This window comes from Cebus imitator, unplaced genomic scaffold, assembly GCF_001604975.1.
Source record: "Cebus imitator isolate Cc_AM_T3 unplaced genomic scaffold, Cebus_imitator-1.0 Scaffold427, whole genome shotgun sequence".
Taxonomy (NCBI): Eukaryota; Metazoa; Chordata; class Mammalia; order Primates; family Cebidae; genus Cebus; species Cebus imitator.
The window spans coordinates 977,021-999,741 of record NW_016107742.1 but is presented as its reverse complement, the minus strand read 5'-3'; the positions used below and the strand labels follow the sequence as shown (position 1 = coordinate 999,741).

Sequence of the window (22,721 nt, the reverse complement as noted above, 5' to 3'; positions counted from 1 at the left end):
TCTTGTCTTTCCCCCCACTACTAGACATGGAGCATCTTGCAGGGTCTGGCACATAGTAGATAATCAGTAAATGTTTATGGAAGGAGATGAAAACGTTCTGGAGATGGATGGTTGTGTTGATTGCACAATAACGTGAGTGTACTTAATGCCAGCAAACTGCTCATGTTAATATGGTTAAAATGGTAAACTGTATGTTATGTATATGTTACCACAAATCAAATGTTTTTGGAATGAACAAATAGGCGGGGCACAGTGGCTCACACCTGTAATCCCAGCACTTTGAGAGGCCAAGACGGGCAGATCACCTGAGGTCAGGAGTTCGAGACCACCCTGGCCAACATGGCAAAACCCCATCTCTACTAAAAATACAAACATTAGCCAGACATGGTGGCATGTGCCTGTAGTCCCAGCTACTTGGGAGGCTGAGGCAGAAGAATTGCTTGAATCTGGAGGTGGAGGTTGCAGTGAGCTGAGATCGTGCCATTGCACTCCAACCTGGGCAACAAGAGTGAAACTCTGTCTCAAAACACACACACACACACACACACACACACACACACACACACACAAACACACATAGATGAAGAGACTGTGTAAGCAGGGCCTCTCCTCCACAACGTCCTTCACATTGTGGCTCCACAGACACCCACCCAACTCATCATCGAGGTACTCCTGCTGTCTAATCTCAAGATATAGTTCAGTTCAACAAACACTCAGTGAGTCCCTGCTATGTGCCAGGGGCCACACTAGGCACTGGGGACCCTAGGGTGAGGAGGCTACTGAACTGGCAAGGAGCCAACCTCCAGGAGAGACGGATTCTCTGAAAAGGAATGTGGTGTGGGACGGAACATGCATTTACTGCCCCTTCCGAGCTCAAGGGGAAGCTCTCTCCCTCCACTTCCTCCGCATTCTGTCTGCTGGCTGGTTCCAGGCCCCCAGGCTCCTGCTCTGGTCTCCAGAGCCCTCTTAAACCCGAATACAAGCATCTCATCAGCTTGTATATCCTGTTTGTATCTTTCCCCTTGAAAGGCAAAGGCTTTTCATGAACTCTCCTCCCAGGAGACAGGAAAAAGAGTGGAAAAGACCCAGGCTCTGGGCTCTTGACCCCTCCCATTTTATCCTTTTTTTCCCCTTTTTTAAAAGGAGGGGCAGGCAGAAGAAAAGCAGTGTCTTTTAAAAGAAATTCCCCTGCTTCTAAGAATACCGGGAAATCCTGCCTGTTCAAGGCCTTCTACTCCAGAGCATTCCTGATGACCCTTTCCAGAGTGGGGGTCCTCACTGCAGGACGCCTTACCTCCTTGGGTCTTCTCCGCAGCTGGCTCTCTGGAATGGCCCCTCTGGCTTGGGTTACCTCCCTAGCAGTTAGCTCAAAGCCCTGGGGGTTACTAGACAACCAGGTACCACCCTCCACTCCTAGGGAATTATTTGAGTGACAGCTCAGACACCGTATCTTAGTGCTGAACCTCAGTAGTGCTGCAGACACACCTCCTCAAGTCCGTCACTTCAAGAAACAAATCAAGGCATCAGAGGGGTGCTAACTAGCTACACCCTCAGAAATCATCCACTTCATCCCCTCATTTCACAGAGGAGGGGACCAAGCCTCAGACAGCAGACGTGACTTGACTAAGGTCACAGAGCAGTCAAGTAACTGGGATTAGACTCTAGGTTTCTTTGTTGTTGTTTTTTGTTTTTGAGATGGAGTCTCACTCTATCGCCCAGGCTTGAGTGTAGTGGTGTGATCTTGGCTCACTACACCCTCTGCCTCCTGGGTTCAAGCAATTCTCCTGCTTCAGCCTCCTGAGTAGCTGGGATTACAGGTGCCCGCCACCACGCCTGGCTCATTTTTGTGTTTTTAGTAGAGATGGGGTTTCACCATGTTTGCCAGGCTGGTCTCAAACTCCTGACTTCAAGTGATCCTCCCGCCTCCGCCTCCCAAAGCACTGGGATTACAGGTGTGAGCCACTGCCCTTGGCCTTTTTTTTTTTTTTGAGACGAAATCTTGCTGTGTTGCCCAGACCGGAGTGCAGTGGCATGCTCTCAGCTCACTGCAACCTCTGCCTCCTGGATTCAAGCGGTTCTCCTGCCTCAGCCTTCCGAGTAGCTGGGATTACAGACACCCGCCACCACACCTGGCTAATTTTTGCATTTTTGTAGAGACTGAGTTTCATCATGTTGGCCAGGTTGGTCTTGAACTCCTGACCTCAGGGGACCTGCCCGCCTTGGCCTTCCAAAGTGCTGCGATTACAGGCATGAGCCACTGCACCCGGCCAACTCTAGGTTTTTTGATTCCGGTGATTAGCCTAGGGTCCCTTCCACTACACTGTGTGATTGCAAGATTTTTTTTTTTTTTTTTTTTTTTTTTTTTTTGAGACGGAGTTTCACTCTTGTTACCCAGGCTGGAGTGCAATGGCGCGATCTCGGCTCAACGCAACCTCCGCCTCCTGGGTTCAGGCAATTCTCCTGCCTCAGCCTCCTGAGTAGCTGGGACTACAGGCACGCGCCACCATGCCCAGCTAATTTTTTGTAGTTTTAGTAGAGACTGGGTTTCACCATGTTGACCAGGATGGTCTCGATCTCTTGACCTCATGATCCACCCGCCTCGGCCTCCCAAAGTGCTGGGATTACAGGCCTGAGCCACCGCGCCCGGCCCTTGTTTTTGTTTTTGTTTTTTGAGACAGAGTCTTGCTCTGTCATCTAGGCTGGAGTGCAGTAACATGAGCATAGCTCACTGCAGCCTCTACCTCCTGGGCTCAAGTGATCCTCCCACCTCAGCCTCCTGAGTAGCTGGACTACAGGTATGTGCCACCACACCTGGCTAATTATTATTATGATGATTTTTGTAGAGATGGGGTTTTGATATGTTGCCCAGGATGGTCTCAAACTCCTGAGCTCAAATGATTCTCCTACCTACCTTGGCATCCCAAAGTGCTACAGACTACACCTGACTTGACTTGTGATTGCAAGCTTTAATGGGGCTTGAGCTGTCCTGAAAGTGAACCATTTCTCTCTTCTCTCTCTCCACACACACACACACACACTCTCTCTCTCTCTCTTACATACTGTGCTTCTGTGTGGTGGTTTCACATTTGGGAACAGCGTGAAAAACTGATAGTCAGGAAAGGCCTGGAGATCAGTAGAGACTCCCCCTAGACTTTTTCCCACTCCACTGATCCGCGACCTACAGGTTCTGCTTAATGAGAGGACAGCAGGCCCCAGGATGATGGGAATATAATGTCCCAGTTCACCAAGGGTGGCCTGCATCAGAAAGCAAATATCCTCATTGCCTAGGGAAAGGCCTCTTTTAAGTAAAGAGGACTTTGCTAGAAACAAAATTATGAAGCGATGGGGCTCACCTGCATTTGGCCTGCAGCGTTTACTAAATGCCTGTTATGTGCAGGCATAGTGCTGGGTGCTATAGATGGTGCTGTGATGGAGTGAAAAATGGCTTCTCTCTACCCTTCTAGATTCTTTGCCTGGGCTACAAATTAAATTGACATAAGACAGATTAGCAGGAGAAAAACCATTTTAATTACAGTCATGTTTCACTTAGCAATAGGGATATGTTCTGAGAAATGCATTATTAAGTGATTTTGTCATTGTGCAAACATCATAGAGTGTACTTACACAAACTTAGATGGTGTAGCCTGCTACACACCCAGGCTCTCTGGTACAGCCTATTGCTCCTAGGCCACAAACCTATACAGCACGTTGCTCTCCTGAAAACTGTCACCAAGGCGGGGTGCAGTGGCTCACACCTGTAAACCCAGCACTTTGGGAGGCCAAGGCAGGCAGATCACCTGAGGTCAGGAGTTTGACACCAGCCTGGCCAACATGGAGAAACCCCATCTCTACTAAAAATACAAAAATTAGCTGGATGTGGTGGTGGGCACCTGTAATCCCAGCTACTCAGGAGGCTGAGGCAGGAGAATTGCTTGAACCTGGAAGGTGGAGATTGCAGTAAGCCGAGATCGTGCCATTGCACTTCAGCCTGGGCAACAGAGTAAGACTCCATCTCAAAAAAAAAAAAAAAAAGAAGAAAAAGAAAATTGTCACCAAATGTCATGCAATAATATTTGTGTATCTAAACATATCTAAACAGAAAAATTACCCTAAAGATATGGTATAGGTGATTTAAGTGGGGCACAGTGGCTCACGCCTGTAATCCCAGCACTTTGGGAAGCTGAGGCAGGTGGATCACTTGAGGCCAGGAGTTCAAGACCAGCCTGACCAACATGGTGAAACCCTGTTTCTACTAAAAATTAAAAAATTAGCCATGCGTGGTGGCACACACCTGTAATCCCAGCTACTTGGGAGGTTGAGGTGGGAGAACTGCTTGAACCCAGGAGGTGGAGGCTGCAGTGAGCCAAGATCACACCACTGCACTCCAGTCTGGGTGACAGATAGAGACTCTTTCAAAAAAAAAAAAAAAAAAAAGGGAGATTTAAAATGGTACACCTGTATAGGGCACTTACCATGAATGGAGCTTGCAGAACCAGAAGTTGCTCTGGGCAAGTGAGTGAGTGAGTGGTGAGTGAATGTGAGGGCCTAGGATATGACTGTTTTTTGTTTATGATTTTGTTTTTTGTTTTTTTGAGATAAAGTCTCTTTCTGTCACTCAGGCTGGAGTACACTGGTGCAATCACAACCCACTGCAGCCTCGACCTCCCAGGCTCAGGTAATCCTCCCAACTTAGCCTCCTGACTAGCTGGACTACAAGCATATGCCACCAAGCCCAGCTAATTTTTAAATTTTTTTGTGGAGACAGCGTCTCACTATGTTGCCCAGGTTGGCCTTGAACTCCTGGGCTCAAATAATCCTCCTGCGTCAGCCTCCAAAGAGTTAGGATGACAGGTATGAGCCACTGCATCCAGGCTAGGACATTACTGCATATGTATATATGACTGGCAGCACGGTAGGTCTGTTTACACCAGCATCACCACAAACACATGAGTGATGCGTTGTACTAAGACATTGGGTGGCTACCACATCACTAGGTGAGAGGAATATTTTCGGTCTATTAAAATCTTATGGGACCACCATTGTATATGCGGTTTGTCGTTGACCAAAATGTTGTTATAAGGTTCAAGACTATATGTGCAGATATACAGGAGCCCCAGAACACATGAGACTTGAAGAGAGGTCAGATGATTGACATTTATATAGCATCCCAAGTTATAGAAAGGAATAGGGGTTGGGGCATCTCGGGGATGGTGCTGATCCAAGTTATCGGAACGTGAGGGAAGGAAGAGCATGGTGAACAGAGGTCCTTTACAGATATCAATTTCTTTGTATGAAAAGACAACTTTCCAGAGCTACTCCTGTGTCTGCAGTTTCTCAGAATAACCTGCTCAAATATGCCAGAGAAGTGTATTTTGAGGTGGCATATTCTAGTTGTCTACAGTCGTATTTTGGGGGTGGTGTGTCCTGAGTTCCACAGTCCCCATGCCCAAGGCAGGCTAACCCAGCTGTCTGCAGCTTCTGCCCACAGCTGGGCCTTTAAGATGCTACCACAGTCTGGTCAGGGCCAAATACGCAGCTCAGGTTGTCCTTCACTCTGCAGGCTTCTCTTAAGGAGGGAGGATGATTTAGGGAGAGGGCAGGGACTGAAACTGTTCTCACCAAGGCTCCAGTGACCTCCCAGTTACCCAGTGATCATTTCGGAATCATTTTCTTGTTTGATTCCTTTCTGTATCCACCACATCCTTGCACTCTTTTCACTTGGCTTCCATAATGTTCTGTCTCCTGGCTCTCTCTCTCCTTCTCCGAAAATTCTGTTTCCATCCCCTTTGCTGGGCTCTCTTTCTACCTTTTAAATACTAGTGTCGCCGGGCGCGGTGGCTCAAGCCTGTAATCCCACCACTTTGGGAGGCCGAGGCGGGTGGATCATGAGGTCAAGAGATCGAGACCATCCTGGTCAACATGGTGAAACCCCATCTCTACTAAAAATACAAAAAATTAGCTGGGCATGGTGGCGCGTGCTTGTAATCCCAGCTACTCAGGAGGCTGAGGCAGGAGAATTGCCTGAACCCAGGAGGCGGAGGTTGCGGTGAGCCGAGATCGCGCCATTGCACTCCAGCCTGGGTAACAAGAGCGAAACTCCGTCTCAAAAAAAAAAAAATACTAGTGTCTCCCAACATGCTGCCCTTTGCTATTTTCTTTTCTTTATATACTCTTACAGGAACATTTCACTCACTCCTGTGATTTTAATGCCACTGATGGATGGTGTTACATTTCTAAATGTATACCTGTAGATGTAATTTCTCCAAGTGAAACTCACATTTCCCTAACTCTACCCTGCCTGTGGTCTCAGTGTTAATAGTAGGCCAACAAGCCAGTCTCTAAACCAGAAACTAAGGAGCCATTCTTGACTCCTTCTCTGGCTTTCAATCTCAGCCTATTGATTCTGTCTTTGAAATTCTCCTCTAGTATACCCTTTGCACTGCAGTCTCATGCCTTGGAGGTGGTATAATATATAGTGGTTAAGAACTCAGGCTTGGGCCAAGCCTGGTGGCTCATGCCTATAATCCAGCACTTCGGGAGGCTGAGGCAGGTGGATCACCCAAGGTCCAGAGTTTGAGACCAGCCTGACCAACATGGTGAAACCCCATCTCTACTAAAAACACAAAAAAATTAGCCCGGTGTGGTGGTGGGGACCTATAGTCCCAGCTGCTTGGGAGGCTGAGGTAGGAGAATTGCTTGAACCCAGGAGGTGGAGGTTGCAGTGAGCCGAGATCATGCCAATGCACTCCAGCCCGGGTGACAGAGTGAGAATTTGTCTCAAAAATAAAAAAAAGAACTCAAGTTTGGAGTGGGACTATCTGCATTTACCTCTAGTCTCTACTGGTTATTAGCTGTGTGACCTTTCTAAGCCTCAGTTTCTAATCTGTATTGCAAAGATTAAATAAGACAGTTCTTGTAAGATGATGCTAAATACAGTACCCATCATATAGTAAACACTATATTTGTGTTCCTCCATAACTCTGGTGTGGAGGAAATTCATCTCTACTCAACTTCTGTTTCAAGCCCTGATTCCACTGGGATGATGGAAACAAGGTGAATCTGGTTGGGGGTTTGCCCCCTCCTTTTCCCCAGGGTGGAGTCTAAGTAGGAGACATATGTTATGCCAAGGTGAGGCTCATCTGGTCCTCAGTCATTTGTTCACAAAGGTGTCCACTGACACCTTCTTTCTTTCCATCTACCTGGCCCTTTCAAGCCCAGGGACCAAGAAGAAGAGGGGAGTAATTCATTCAGATACTTCCTTTCTGTCTAGGTCGGGAATTTCTGCTAAGCTGTCTATTATCTGCCTGGCTCATTATGCAACTGTTCTTTCTCAGGGTCCTGTACACCTAGGGTCCCTTCCAGGAAGCAGAGAATGGGACCCCATTTGCCAGAAGCCACCAACATCTAGACTCTATTTCCCACAGCTGGTGAGAGGTAAGGGGAATCCCCCGGGTCTTCAGGGGGCCATCCACTCTCTTCAAACCGTACTTTTCCCAGTTTTGTCTCAGCCCCTGAGTCTCCTCTGTTTCTCTGAAGGCTGTAGGTATGGATTTCTGTTTTCTGTTCCTTCACATTCTCCTCTCCTACCTGCCCGAGCTATAAGCCTAGCCCACTATTTGGTTGCTTGGATGGAGTGTGGGGAAAGGGGAAAGGGAGAAATACAAGATGGGGAAACCTATCAGATCATACTTTTTTCAGCATAGTTGTTGGTGTCATAATTATTTTTTATTAGTTCAGGCTCTTTTTTTTTGAGATGGAGTCTCACTCTGTCACCCAGGCTGGAGTGCAAAATGGTGCAGTCTCGGCTCACTGCAACCTCTACCTCCCAGGTTCAAGTGATTCTCCTGCATCAGCCTCCCGAGTAGCTGGGATCACAGGCGTGCACCACCATGCCCGGTTAATATTTGTATTTTTACAAGTGATGGGGTTTTACCATGTTGGCCTGGCTGGTCTCAAACTCCTGACCTCAGGTGATCCACCTGCCTCAGCCTCCCAAAGTGCTGAGGTTACAGGTGTGAGCCACCACACCCGGCCTAGTTCAGGCTCTTATTATCTCGCTTCTGTGCTACTGCAGTTGCCTTCCAACTGGTCTGTGTCCCTAGCCTCACCTTCTTCCAATTCCCCACTGTAAGATGGCTCTTTTTAAAAGACAAATCTGGAGTCCGGGCGTGGTGGCTCACGCCTGTAATCCAAGCACTTTGGAGGCCAAGGCGGGTGGATCACCTGAGGTCAGGAGTTCAAGACCAGCCTGACCAACATGGTGAAACCCCATTTAAAAAAAAAATAAAATAAATAAAAGACAAATCTGGCTCTGACTTATGTTGAAAGTGTTCCTTGGCTGGTGACTGCTCACCAGACCCCATGCCAGGGCCCCAGCATGGTGCCCAAGGAGCTACTGGACCTGGCCCTGTGCCTCCAGGCTCCCTTCCTGCCTCTCCTTGATTGAGCTTTGTTCTCCTCTAAAGCTGAACCTAGTTTAGCTTTCCAAACTCACCTCCTTGTTCTTGCACACTCTGGTTCCACTGACTGCACCGCCTCTCTTCAGCAACCTGATGAATTCTCTTTCACTTCTCAACCCCAAATCAGCTGTCACTTCCACTAGGAAGTCTTCTCTGCCTTTCGCTGCTCTTAATCACAACAATGACCCCCTCCCTCTGTGCATCACCGGCCTCTAATTTATTTCACTATACGTCTATCACTCGTGCCAGAATAGCAAACTTTTTTAGAGCATTACCTGCGCTTATACATCTCTGCATTCGCATCACCTATCTTAGTGCATAGCGCCAAGTAGGCCCACAAGTTAGCTGGGCCCGGGAATACAGGAAGCAGAGTAGGGGTTAATGGGAATACTGGTGGAAATGACAGAGGCAAAGGCAGGGGCACCAGCTAGAATAAGACTGTTTAGCAGAGAGAGTCTGGGAGGAACAAGCTGAAGAACTGCTGTAAGGGGAGCCGGCCCGAGCCGGGCCGGCTCCTCTTCTTCCAGCACCTGGGTGGCCCGCCTCCGCGGCCTGGAACTACAAATCCCAGGGTTCTCCGCGGTGCGGACAGGCAGTATCCTGTCCAGCCGTGGCGACGGTGAGGGGCGGTGGCTCAACGGCGGGAGATTCAAACCTGGAAGAAGGAGGAACATGGAGAGGAAAGCAGAGGTCCCGGGCCGGACAGCCTGTGAGTGCCGGAAGGGTCGGAGAAGGGTCCCGCAGTGGTGCGGCTGGTCGGGGGGCTTGGCCGTCCCTTGAGAGACTGGGGCGTGGGGTCGGGCTTGGAGTCTGAGGGGTGAGGGCGGTGGGACTGCTCAGTGGGACGGGAATCCTCAGCCCCGGCGCCGCGGGCCCGAGTGGAACTATGAGCGGCGCATTGCCCCTTGACGAATGTGCTGCGCTTTAAAGCTAGCAAAGAACGTTCTCCCTGTTTCTAAGTTCTGGAGCTCCGAGGTCGGGAGAGTGTAGGTGATCCTAATGATCCTTAAAATTCAGCGGTTACTGCTGGCTACCGTACTTGCCCAGCGCTGCCACGGCACAAGACGCCTAAAGGGATCTGGGGGACTCTTCGGCTTTGTGATGCCGCTTTCAGACGATGCCTGTCAAACTTAGGGGCTGAAATTACCCGGGAAGCTCGTTTGAAATGCAGATTCCTGGGACCTATCCCTGAGCTGCAGTTCCAGAAGGTCCGGATTGGGGCCCATAATCTGCATTTATAACAAACACCGCTGTGCTGCTTCCCTCACCCCAGGTGAATGTGAGGAAAGTAGTCCCTGGGCCACACTTTCAAAAACACTGTTTTAGGAAGGAGAGACTGGAGTTGGAAGGAAGGGAGGGGCAGAAAGGTTCTATCTGATTTTCTGAATGAAAGTCACAGCCTGCTCCTTCTTCCACCCCTCCCTTCCTCTCCATTAGGATTCAAAAAGCAAAGTCCGTGTCCTGTTAAAGGAAAACTAGTTCCAGACCTGAGAAGGACAGGAAAACTATTTTTTGGTTTTTATTTTTTTTGAGACAGCATGTATTTGTACAAAATCCCTCCCATTGCCCACAGTCCTCAGCTCATAACTCTGAGGTGATGTCATTCACTTACTGGTTTATTTTCCATGCTTAACAACCAACACTTGTTCCTTGTACACTCCCTTGGAGGAACCGATGGCTTTCCTGTGGTTGGCCAGTGTTTTCAAATCTGTATTTGAAGGGGTGTGTGTGTGCGCGTGTGCGTGTGTTTTAATTTACTCAACTGCTCATTCAAATAAGCCCTGCCCTTCCCTGAATCATATTGCAGAATATGCAATATAAGTAAATAGAATAAAGACTGGGAATGACATTAAGTGCTGAGTCAAAATCAGATTGGCTAAGCTCTCCCTTTTTTTAAGCCCTCTGAGTTCATTTTCTAACTGTGTGTAGCTTTCTCTTACTCTTTCTGTTTGACTTTGTATTGTGTTTCTCAAGGAGAATAGAGAGAGGAGAGAAGGGAGAATTAAGGGAGGCTATGACTAAGGCAAATTAGGAGTGCTGTCTCACTTGAGGGATTCTCTATTCTTGAGTTTGAGAATCAGTATTCTGCATTTATATTTAGCTTGAAGATTATTTTCCTCCTCAGGTGACCTATACCCAAAAGGATAGTGAAGGTACCTTTGTGATCTTTTAAAATGTTTTTTATCCTTCCACTTATTCGGAAGTGAGTGGCATTTTTCCCTCTGTTGGACTGCCTTTCCCCCATATTTCTGCCTCTTTATTCCTTAAGATCTAGCTCATAGCTAGAATCCTTTGCTTCCTCTGCTGCTTCCATAGCTTTTATTCATGGGCCATAATCATACTTATCACATTAGATTTATTTATTTACATGTTTTTCTCTTCTAATAATAATCTTTGGCTGGGTACTGTGGCTCACGCCTATAATCCCAGCACTTTAGGAGGCCAAGGCAGGAGGATCGTTTGAGACCAGCCTATGCCACATGGCGAGACCCAGTCTCAACCAAAAATACAAGAATTAGCCAGATGCGGTGGTGCGCACCTGTGGTCCCAGCCATTTGGGGATGGAGGCCTGAGGTGGGAGGATCACCGGAGCCCAGGAGGTCAAGGCTGCAGTGAGCTGTGATCGCACTACTGCACTCCAGCCCGGGCAACAGAGTGACACCCTGTTTCAAAAACAAAACAAAAACCCAGTAATAACTCTGTTGTCCAGGCTGGAGTGCAGTGGCATGATCATGGCTCACTGCAGCCTGGACCTCTTGGGCTCAGGTGATCTTCCCACCTCAGCCCCATCCCAAGTAGCTGGGACTACAGATGTGCATCATCACATCAGGCTAATTTTTGTATTTTTTGTCAAGACAGGGTCTCACCATGTTGCCCAGCATGTTCTCAAACTCCTGGGCTCAAGTGATCTACCTGCCTCAGCCTCCAGAAGTGCTGGGATTGCAGGCATGAGCCACCATGCAGGCCTTTATTTCTACATTTCTTAAGAGTAGGGGTCTACTCCTGTTTCCCACATACTCCACCTTCTATTCCTTGCCCTGTCCCGAGCCGAGTCCTGCATCAGCCCTTTATCCTCACACACTTTTTTACAATGACGTTCAATAAAGTGCATGTGTTCCTGGAAAAAAAAAAACAGCTGGGGGGGGGGTGTTCTGCTAGTCCAGTGCCTGACATAAAGGAGGTATTGATGAATGAATCAGTCAATCCTGGTTGGTTCTAGTACCTCACCTCTGAGAGAGTAACCAACAAGGATGACACAAGTCCACTTCTTGGAGAAGTCAGTCTAATTAGGGATAAGAAAAGGAGTTAAGCTTCAAGCCAAGGAAGACTCTGGATGTCCCAGCTGGGACGTACTGAGGGAAGGGCCATGAGTAGTCTTGAAGAGGGAGAGGACAGGAAGATAGCTGCAGAGGAAAGAGAAATGCTTCCACTACAGGAGGAGGTTGCCTGTTAAGGATATCCTGGGAAGAAAAGGAGGGACACATGGGAGATGCTTCAGGTCTCTGAGCAGGGTTGCCTAAGCAAGTCTGTTAAGAAAAAGCTTCAGTGCTAAGGCCCCTCTAATGCTCTCTTCATTGACCTTACCCATTTAACTCCTCAGATGAACGCCTCACAGCTGAAGAGATGGATGAGCAGAGGCGGCAGAATGTTGCCTATCAATACCTGTGCCGGCTGGAGGAAGCCAAGCGGTGAGCAGAGTCCATGAAGATGGACTCTTTCTGATCTCCCTTTCCACCACCCCTCACCCTAGGCATCTGCCCCCAAAGTAAATGCAACAGATCAAGAGTCCATGCTGTGGGAAAGGGCAAGTTGAAATAGCTTTTTAATTTAATTTAATTTTTTTTTTTTTTTTTTTTTTTTTTGAGATTTAGCCTCACTCTGTTGCCCAGGCTGGAGTACAGTGGTGTAATCTTGGCTCACTGCAACCGCCGCCTCCCAGGTCCAAGCGATTCTTCTGCCTCAGCCTCCCGAGTAGCTGGGACTACAGGCACATGCCACCATGCCTGGCTAATTTTTTTTTTTTTTTTTTTGAGATGGAGTTTCGCTCTTGTTACCCAGGCTGGAGTGCAATGGCGCGATCTCGGCTCACCGCAACCTCCGCCTCCTGGGTTCAGGCAATTCTCCTGCCTCAGCCTCCTGAGTAGCTGGGATTACAGGCACACACCACCATGCTCAGCTAATTTTTTGTATTTTTAGTAGAGACGGGGTTTCACCATGTTGACCAGGATGGTCTCGATCTCTTGACCTCGTGATCCACCCGCCTCGGCCTCCCAAAGTGCTGGGATTACAGGCTTGAGCCACCGCGCCCAGCAATTTTTTTATTTTTAGTAGAGGCAGGATTTCACCACGTTGGCCAGGCTATTTTGGACTCCTGACCTCAGCTGATCCTCCCGCCTGGGCCTCCCAAAGTGCTGGGATTACAGGTGTGAGCCACTGTGCCCCAGCCTTTAATTTTTTTTTTTTTTTTTAAAGCAAATCTCAGTCACAACATTTTATCCCCTATAAATGTAATACATATCTCCAAAATATGTGGACATTTGCTTACATAACCACAATGCCATTATAATAGCTTTAGTTAATCCTTGGAAGATCAATACCCAGGCCACTTTAAAATTTTTTTGCTTGTCTTAAAAAAAAACAAAAAACTGTTTTTACAGTTATCTTATTCAAATAATGATCCAAAAAGTTCACTAATTACATCTGCTTGTATGTGTCTTAAGTCTTATTTAATCTAGAGCAGCCCATCTCCCTTTTTCAGTTCATTATATTATTGATTTGCTGAAGACAACTGTCATTTTTCCTAAAGAATATCCTACATTTTGTCTCTTTTTTCTCTTCTTTTTTTTTTTAGAGATTGTTATCTAATTGCTTTTTTATGTCATTCAGCTTGTTCCTCTACACTCTGTATTTCCTATAAATGAATTGTTGGCTTAATTAGATTTAGGTTCAACATTTTTGACAAGCAACATGGCGAAACCCCATCTCTACAAAAAATACAAAAATTAGCCAGGCATGGTGGCATGCACCCATAGTCCCAGCTACTTGGGGGGCTGAGGAAGGAGGATTGCTTAAACCTGGGAGGTCAAGGAGGCTTCAATGAGCCAAGATTGTGCCACTGCACTCCAGCCTGGTGCCTGGCGATAGAGCGAGACTCAGTCTCAAAATATATAAATAAATAAAATTAAATTTAAAAAAATTTTTTTAAAAGCCAAAAAAAACCTGGATGGGTGCAGTGGCTCATGCCTTTAATCCCAGCACTTTGGGAGGCTGAGGTAGACGGATCACCTGAGGTCAGGAGTTTGAGCCCAGCCTGGCCAACATGGTGAAACCCCGTCTCTACAAAAAATACAAAAATTAGCTGGGCACCGTGGTGCATGCCCGTAATCCCAGCTACTTTGGAGGCTAAAGCAGGAGAATCACTTGAACCCAGGAGGCAGAGGTTGCAGTGAGCTGAGATCATGCCACTACACTCCAGTCTGGTCGAAAAAGTGAGACATCGTCTCATAAAAACAAAAACAAAAAAACATTTTTGACAAGTCTTCATTAGTGTTGGTGTTGGGTTTTTTCCCCCACTCACATCCTTTTACTCCTATATACTGCAATGCGTGTGTCTAAAATATGTGATATATAACTTATGTAAGATACGTGTTCCATATCACATCTTATAGCAGACAGTGTCTGCTTGTTCCATTTTCAGTGATGCTAAATTCAATCTGGGAGTTTAGGTGAAGCCAACCTGATTTACACGTCATAAAATTTCCCATTAACTTTTCATCTAATGCCTTCTTCATTCATTGTTGGTCCACATCAGAATTTATTATTTTACCAAGGGTGCAAAATGACTATTTTCTTGTTCTGTCATTTCTTCCATATTTACTAGCTGAAATTCTAAATAACTTTTTCTCATCATCTTAGGACTATTTGGTTACCCTAAAATTCAATCCGTGCAGGAAAAGCAGGATGCATACTTAATTCTTTGCTTTTAATCAACAGGATACTTTTAATGTTCTTCAGGGAAGTCAGTAGGATGGGGCAATCAGGAAAAATCAGGTGTCTAAGGCAGGGAAGGTATGAAACAATGTGTGACTGGCTCTCTGTTTGGAAATGGATACTTTCCAATTAGACCCCATCTCTCTGAGGAGACTTTAATGTCTTCCTCATACAACCATCAGCAATAATAATACTTTACATTTATATTCAAAGTGTTTTCACATTCATTAGCTCATTTGATCCTGGCAGCTGCCCACTGAAGGAAGTACAGGTGGCATTATCCTCATTTTGCAAATTGTGCAACTGAGGCTCACAGAGGTAAAGTAGGGGAGATAATGTGGAAAGCAGGCCTTCAAACTCCAAGAGCTGTGATCTTTCTGTCCCTTTGTGCTGCACCCCTTCCATCAGCCCCACTACTCTCATCATCATTAAAGCTGGGTTATGAGCCATGTAGATCATTCAGGCAGACAAGACCTTTCTGCACCCAGGTTCTCAGACAACAACGCAGAATGAAAGAAGTGAGCAGATTCAATTTGGTTTAACAGTCAAAGATGTAACTAGACTGAGTGAGAACCTATGTAACAGTTAAGCCTCACTGAAGATAGGCAGGTTCAGGATCTGTCAAGGAAGATTTCCTGAGGTGGGTGGGATTGAGGGTTGGACAATCCAGATATTTGGAGCAGCCTGGGAGAAGGTGGGAACAGCCAGGCAATGGGCAGAGAGGGGAGTTGGGGGTAGGGCCGGAACAGGAGGCAGAGGAGGGTCAGGGACCACATGAAAGGAGGGAGAGAGGGAAGTTCTATAGTTAGAATAAATCACTGTGGTCTACCAGAGTTCGTGAGAAGGTGCTCTCATGTTTGTAGCTGGATGGAGGCCTGCCTGAAGGAGGAGCTTCCTTCCTCAGTGGAGCTGGAGGAGAGCCTTCGGAATGGAGTGCTGCTGGCCAAGCTGGGCCACTGTTTTGCACCCTCCGTGGTTCCCTTGAAGAAAATCTATGATGTGGAGCAGCTGCGGTACCAGGTGGGAGGATTGGACCCCACCTTCTACCTTCTTTCTCTCAAACTATTCCATTTCCTCAAAGCTGTGAGGGTAGGGTGACCACATAACTTATTGTCTAAATCTGGATAAAAGTGGAGGTTATTTCTCTGTCCTGGTAGGGATGGAAAATCCATAGCATGGGGTCCTCTGGTTCCCCTCTGCCCTTCTCTCCTGAATCTTTAAGCTGTGGTCTGGGCTTTACCTGTATGGAGTGCTGAGAACTGTGGAAATAGATTTTCTTTTTCTTTCCCTTTCAGGCAACTGGCTTACATTTCCGTCACACAGACAACATCAACTTTTGGCTGTCTGCAATAGCCCACATCGGTCTGCCTTCGGTAATATTGGGCCTGACGATTGGTATTCATCTTTACTCCTTACCAGCCACCCCCCACAATCCCATGCTTTATCTCCCTGGGCCCTTTAGCTCTATTTCCATGTGTCTTTTAAACTAACTCATCTAAGAGAACAGTTCCTTAGGGCTATGTGTCTTTGAACCAGGTTATTTTTTCTCTGCCTCCTCTTCCCTGTGGATGAAAGGAGATGAAGTTTCCATGGCCTGTGTGGCATGGTTCCCATTATGCAGTGGGGGCCTCCTATGTCGTACTTATATTGGCCAGCCCTGTCTCCACCAAAGTTCACAGTGTGAAGCAAGGGTATACACATCTCTAGGTAGTAGACGACTTCAAGTTAGCAGCCTAGGTCCAAAACCAAAGCTGGACACATGGTTTCACTCTTTGAACCTCAGTTTGCTACTCATCTGTAAAACAGGGATAGTGAGCCTTGCCCTGTCTACCTTACAATGTTGCCAGGAGGATCATGTGGTCTGTGTGAACTCCCTTTGTGAATTGTGAAGAGCTATACAAATGAAGGCATGATAGGATTCTGCAATGTATGGTTTCTTTCTGCTTTGTTTTTCTTTGCTGTAGAAAGGAACTATAAGACAGGAAACAGCAGTTAAAAAAAAAAGACACTTTCTTTTTTTTTTTTTTTTTTTTGGCTACCAAATTTCTTTATTTGAAGGAACGGTACAAAGAAAAAAGACACTTTCATGGGAGGCAGAAGCAATAGAAGTCATGTGTCTTCAGTGGGACTGGAACACTCTAGGTCTCTAGATTTGGTTCATTATTGTGAACCTAAATGTAACCAAGATATATTGAGGTTAGGCCTCATTACAGTTGTCAGGTGCATTGAGAAGCCATACGTGGTACCACTCCGTTCTTCGAAGGGCTCTCATTGGTCAGAAGCCGCTGGCTTGGAGACAGGGATAACAGCCTGACACTTTTGTGGTCCTTGACAATATATGCTTCATTGGGCCCTCCATGGGAGTAGGCCAGCTCTACAGCAAACCACCTTTCTGGCAAGAGTCTAAAGTGAGGCATGCAGTCTCACTGTAGACATCTGGAAGACAGCTGGGTGTCTGACTTTGTAGTTATTGTTTTTGGAGGAGATGGCTTATATCCCGTAACCTTGATAGCCCTCTCTGGTGTTTGGTCAATCCAGGGCACCCTAGGACTGTGTGTCTGTGGCTGAGCCTCGGCTTAGTATGCATCCCAGTGCCTTTCTTTTATACTAGGCTGACTTGAAATGGTTGGGGGAGACTGACCTAGACACCCCAGGTAACAAGGGAGCACACATCTCAGGTTGGAGAGGAAGACCCATTACTTGGCACCCCCTCTCCATATCTGGTGCTGCTTAAAGGTTTCCAATGGCAGTAACTGGCTGATTTCCCCTCTAGACTTTCTTCCCAGAGACCACGGACATCTATGACAAAAAGAATATGCCCCGGGTAGTCTACTGCATCCATGCTCTCAGGTGAGAAACCTCAAATTTTATCACCCAGGTTCCTCTAGGTGGATGTGACCAACAATCAACGGAACAAACACAGCAAGAAGGATGAAGGGTAGACCACAGGGAGCACTGCTCAGGAGAGTGAGCTTTCCAATTTACAGAACTGTGTTTAGATTTGTGTGCATGTCTGTGGGCACAGTTATGTATGGCCTATGTGGGTGAAGGGGTAGGGCAGGCAGGATAGCAGAGGCAGGAAGGTATCAAGGTGGGGCCTTCAGTTTGTGACTGGGCATAAAGGAATCAGAACAGGACCTATCGAGAGCAACACATGCCAGCCACTTAGTGTAAATGGCATAGGCTCTTTGGTCCTACTTAGAGAATGCCATCAGCAACCATTTGGCTAAATCACAGTAAGTGATTTGTCAGTTCCTTGTGTTCACCATGTCGTCTCTTTCTGACTTCACTTCCCATGTCCTTTTGTGCTCCTGTGCCTTAGCTCAGCAGGTATCTGCTTGCTGTGCCCCTCCTGTCCTCTGTCTCCACTGAGTGACCTGCTACTGCAATTTGGCCTTCTCTGTGAAGCCTTTCCAGTCCCCTCAGACCCCCAACACCATCTTATTTACCTTCTGCAGCATTTTCCTTGGGCTGATTTAAGGTCATATTTCTGTGGGTTGGGAGTGACTTGAGAGCACATGCTGAGTGGTCTTCATCTCCAGGTCCCCTAGTATCTTCTTCAAACCCATCATGGGCAGAGTGTTGAAATGAATTGGCCCCAGTGCCTTCCAATGCCTTCCATTTCCTCCTAGTCTCTTCCTCTTCCGACTGGGATTGGCCCCTCAGATACATGATCTATATGGGAAAGTGAAATTTACAGGTAAGCCCAGCTCCTTTCCTGATTGCATAGCCTGGGCAGAGTCTTGGGGGTTCTGGGCCTGATGAAGGGCACCTGTGGCATCATTGCAGCTGAGGAGCTCAGCAACATGGCATCTGAACTGGCCAAATATGGCCTCCAGCTGCCTGCCTTCAGCAAGATCGGGGGCATCCTGGCCAATGAGCTCTCGGTGGATGAGGCTGCAGGTAAGGACTGGACTCTGCCCTGCCAAGAGTAGGCTCAGTGGGTGTGGGAGGTCTTCAAGCCTCACAGCCATTGAATGGATTCTGGCCACCCCTCACTACAGGTAGGGCCATCAGGCTACCTGCTTTGCCTGGCCCCTGAGGGTGGGAAAAAGAGTGATGTCAGAGTGGCCTCCTACTGGTTGTGCTCCGATCTGGGGTTCACTCTGGTCTCCTGACCTTGTTTTCATGCCCCGCTCCCAGTCCATGCAGCTGTTCTTGCCATCAATGAAGCAGTGGAGCGAGGGGTAGTGGAGGACACCCTGGCTGCCTTGCAGAATCCCAGTGCTCTTCTGGGGAATCTCCGAGAGCCTCTGGCCGCCATCTACCAGGAGATACTGGCCCAGGCCAAGATGGAGAAGGCAGCCAATGCCAGGAACCATGTAAGGAGTAGTCTTGGGGTGCCGGGGCCAAAAAGTTGAGTGGCTGGAAAGTCTCAAGTGAAACCAGCACTCCTATCTGTCATGTCTCTAGGATCCAGAATTGCTTCTTAGAGAAACCGTAACTTGTCAGTGATTTTAGATAAATAGGAAAGAAACTTGGGAGAATGATGAGAATTCAGAAGAGAAGACTGGAGAAGAGGTTCTTGGGGGATGATCTTCAGGGAAGCCTGAGAGGGGCTCTGGAATGTAGAACAGAATGAGATTGGACTGGAGGTTCCAAAGGTTGGTTTGGCTTAATTGTGTCAGTGCCAGATGTTTAGACCCCACAGTTTCCTGAATTTGGCCTTGGGAAGGTCCCCAGAAGAAGAAAATGGTGTAGCCAGGGAGGGAAGAGCAGGACAAGATTGAATTGGGTTCCCCAAGTTCCCTCTCAATGTAGTTTTTGCAGGATGACAGAGAAAGCCAGGACATCTATGACCGCTACCTAACTCAGGCTGAAATCCAGGGCAATATCAACCATGTCAACGGTAAGAGAGATCGGCCGGGAGTGGTTTAGGGGTGCCCTCAGGGTAAGCCCCTGCACTGGGATGTTTGGGGATAGCTTCTCTCGAACCAGAAAGCCCTGCGGTCTCACTTGGGCCAAGCCTTGCCTCGGGGAAAGATCAGATTCCAAGGAGTATGTGCGCTGCTTTCTGAGAAGCGGTCCATGTCCAGGAAGCTTCTGTCTGAATGGAGAACCATGAAGAGGAGCAGCTCTTGATGCAGACTGGGGCCCTTCGAGAGGGGCAGTGTGGAAAATACATGAGGATGGGGGGAATCTGGGTAGGAGCTGTGTGAAGGCTCAGGATGGGTGGGCATTTGCCTGTTTGGGTAAGGATATCCTTGGGGTCTGAGGTGGTGAAGTGAGAAGGCTGTGAAGACCAAGCTGAAGAATTTGGACTGAACTGAATGGGCCCAGGAGCCAAGGTGGAAAGGATGGGGTTGACTCTGGGCAGGCAGGAAGAGGGCACATTCCTAAGGCTGGACTGGGGGATTATGGGAGGTGGCTTTCTCACACTGTCCATTATGGAATTTTGGTTTTTTTCAGTCCATGGGGCTCTAGAAGTTGTTGATGATGCCCTGGAAAGACAGAGTCCTGAAGCCTTGCTCAAGGCCCTTCAAGACCCTGCCCTGGCCCTGCAAGGGGTGAGGAGAGACTTTGCTGACTGGTACATGGAGCAGTTGAGCTCAGACAGAGAGCAGAAGGCACAGGTTAGCCTGTCTATTATCTGCCACACCCTCTATGTGACTATAGGATGGGAGAGGGCCTCTTACTCAGGCCTCACCACTATTGGTCCTTTTTATCCTGTAAGTGCTACCTACGTGTTTCTAGTAGACCAGACTGATTGGCTTCTGTCCCTGAGAGTCCCCCAGACTGACCAGGATAGTCCCATAGGCAGTAATGTGCTCCCCCATTGCTGAACTGTTGCCTCCACTTAGCAATCTTGTTTTCAACCCAGTTGACTTTCCCCTGACACTATTCATATTGTCTATGTTGTTATTTTAGATGCTTGCTGAGCAAGAAAGGTTAAAGATGAGTTAATAAGGCTGGTTGCCGTGGCTCATGCCTGTAATCCCAGCACTTTGGGAGGCTGAGATGGGTGGATCACTTGAGGTCAGGAGTTCAAAACCAGCTTGGCCAATATGGTGAAACCCCTCTCTACTAAAAATACAAAAATTAGCCAGGTGTGGTGGCAGGTACCCGTAATCCAACTACTGGGGAGGCTGAGGCAGGAGAATCACTTGAACCCAGGAGGCGGAGGTTACAGTGAGCCAAGTTTGTGTCACTGCACTCTAGCCTGGGCGACAGAGCGAGACTCCCTCTCAAAAAAAAGGGTTAATAGGGATGGATGAGCCTGACTAAAGAGGAGAGGTAGTATTATTGAGGGTAGGTGGCTGGGTAGACCTGGGAGCTCATGCTGGCAGCTCCTAAATCATGGTGATGGCCCCAGGAGGACTCCATTCTGCTGTATCTCTTCCCTCTCTTAGGAGCTGGGCCTGATGGAGCTTCTGGAAAAGGAGGAAGTCCAGGCTGGTGTGGCTGCAGCCAACACAAAGGGTGATCAGGAACAAGTCAGTAAGTCATCCCCAGGTCTGAGGCCTGCTCTGGGCTTATCTCTGACTCTTAGAAGAGCATCCCACCTCTTTGCTTGCTTCCGTATTGGGCAATACACACTGCTGCTGTTTCCCAGCCTGGCTGGGGACTTCTCCCCTCACTTAATCTGCTCTATTCCTGCTGCCTGCGGGGACACTATAGATAACTTCATTAAGGCCTTAGAGATAATGACATGCCAGTACTGCACTGGGCTGATCTCCTGGGACAGGCAGTTTTCTTCCAGGCAATTTGCCTGTAATTTTGACAGTTTTAACCTGCTTGAATTCCTTTGGCTTCTGAAATGTAGTAATTTTCCGGAATATGAGCAAGAAACTCGTCTTCTAACTCAGTTTCCCTTAAAAACATTATATACAAATATAATTCTTTTTTGTTTTTAGTTTTTGTTTGAGACAGAGCTTCACTCCGTTGCCCAGGCTGGAGTACAGTGACGCAATCCTGGCTCACTGCAACCTCCACTTCCTGGGTTCAAAGTATTCTCATGCCTCAGTCTCCCAAGTAGCTGGGTTGACAGCCACCTGCCACCACGGCAGGTTAATTTTTGTATTTTTAGTAGAGGTGGGGTTCTTTGTGTTGGCCAGGCTGGTCTTGAACTCCTGGACTCAAGTAATCTGCCTGTCTTGGCCTCCCAAAGTGCTGGGATTACAGGCATGAGTCACTGCGCCCGGCCATGAATGGGATTCTTTATTACAAGAATGTGAGTTATTAATTGTCTTTCTCCAAGAAATCAATATGCACTGCAAGTCTGAAGAGAAACAGAGTGCTGAGGCAAAATGCAGTAGCCCATGGACACTAGACCTGTTGACAGTTGCATGCCTAAGTCTGGACTTGCTGTCAGGTTTAGAGGTTGCTCAGTAACCATTTACCTTTGTCTAACAGAGCTTTCCGACACTCACTAGCTTGCGGTAGTCCCCAGGCCACTCCTGACTGGCTGCTTGCCTAATCCGCTCAGTTCATTCCTGATTGCTGCTGCCAGAGTAATCTCTGAAGCACAGATCTGATCTTATCTCCCTTGTTGAACATCTTCAGACCTTCATGGGTTCTTCCATTATTTAGCCCACACTTTAGTCCTATCTCCTTGTCCTGGCAGATAAGCCCTTTCCCAGCTCTTCTGTTCACATTCCACCCAGTTCAGCGGAGCAAACAATCTGTTCTTCCTAGATTGCCCTCCAGCCTTTCCCACCACTGGGCCTCTGGTCCTCTGGGTAACGTTTCTCCCACATTCTCACCTGTTGATAAGCAGGTGAAAACATTCTCCAGAGCTATCTCCAAGGCTTCCTCTTCTGTGAAGTCTTCCTGCTCTCTCCCAGCCAGAATCCCTCCTCCCCTGCACTGCCATAGCATTGTGTGGGGGTGGGGGGAGGTGGACTTCTAACATGACATGACAGGGGCGCACTGTAGGTACTTTGGTATTCTTAGTTCTTCCCAGTAGATTGTGCTTTCCTTGATGCCAGTGCCCGTATCTGCTTGGCATTTTACAGGCCCCAGAGTTTGTAAACTCAGACTACAATGAGGCACCACAGCCCCTCTTAAGCTTACTGCTGCCCTTTGCAGTAAACGGCTCCACCATGGAGTTGGTTCCTTATTCTTCTGTGCTGTCATCAAGCCTTGGTCCCTAGAGCCCCCTGACTAACCTCATCTTAGTTACGCTCCGTAGCCACCTGTCAATCTCGTGCTCACTACCTTAGGAATTCACCCTCTGCCATGGCAGCCACTCTGTGTTACATGCTGAGCTACTCAATTTCTAGGCCTGACAAATTGCTTCTTTTTTTTTTTTTTTTTTTTTTTTTTTTTTTT

At 47.7% G+C, this 22,721-nt stretch overlaps 1 protein-coding gene across 3 annotated transcripts in view; it reads left to right on the top strand.

Moving 5' to 3' along the window:
• Positions 1–9,074: 9,074 nt before the first annotated feature.
• The window catches only part of IQGAP3 (IQ motif containing GTPase activating protein 3), a 45,967-nt gene continuing 32,320 nt past the window's right edge, over positions 9,075–22,721 (top strand). For 2 of the 3 annotated variants that reach the window (XM_017510018.2, XM_037731879.1), the window contains exons 1-11: positions 9,075–9,168; positions 12,061–12,148; positions 15,314–15,470; positions 15,746–15,823; positions 17,224–17,300; positions 18,083–18,150; positions 18,240–18,353; positions 18,594–18,772; positions 19,212–19,299; positions 19,860–20,023; positions 20,801–20,888. In XM_017510018.2, the coding sequence (XP_017365507.1) occupies positions 9,132–9,168; positions 12,061–12,148; positions 15,314–15,470; positions 15,746–15,823; positions 17,224–17,300; positions 18,083–18,150; positions 18,240–18,353; positions 18,594–18,772; positions 19,212–19,299; positions 19,860–20,023; positions 20,801–20,888 (1,138 nt within the window). In that variant the 5' untranslated portion in view covers positions 9,075–9,131. The remainder of the gene's footprint in view (positions 9,169–12,060; positions 12,149–15,313; positions 15,471–15,745; positions 15,824–17,223; positions 17,301–18,082; positions 18,151–18,239; positions 18,354–18,593; positions 18,773–19,211; positions 19,300–19,859; positions 20,024–20,800; positions 20,889–22,721) is intronic. The other variant, XM_037731878.1, reaches the window with a different exon arrangement.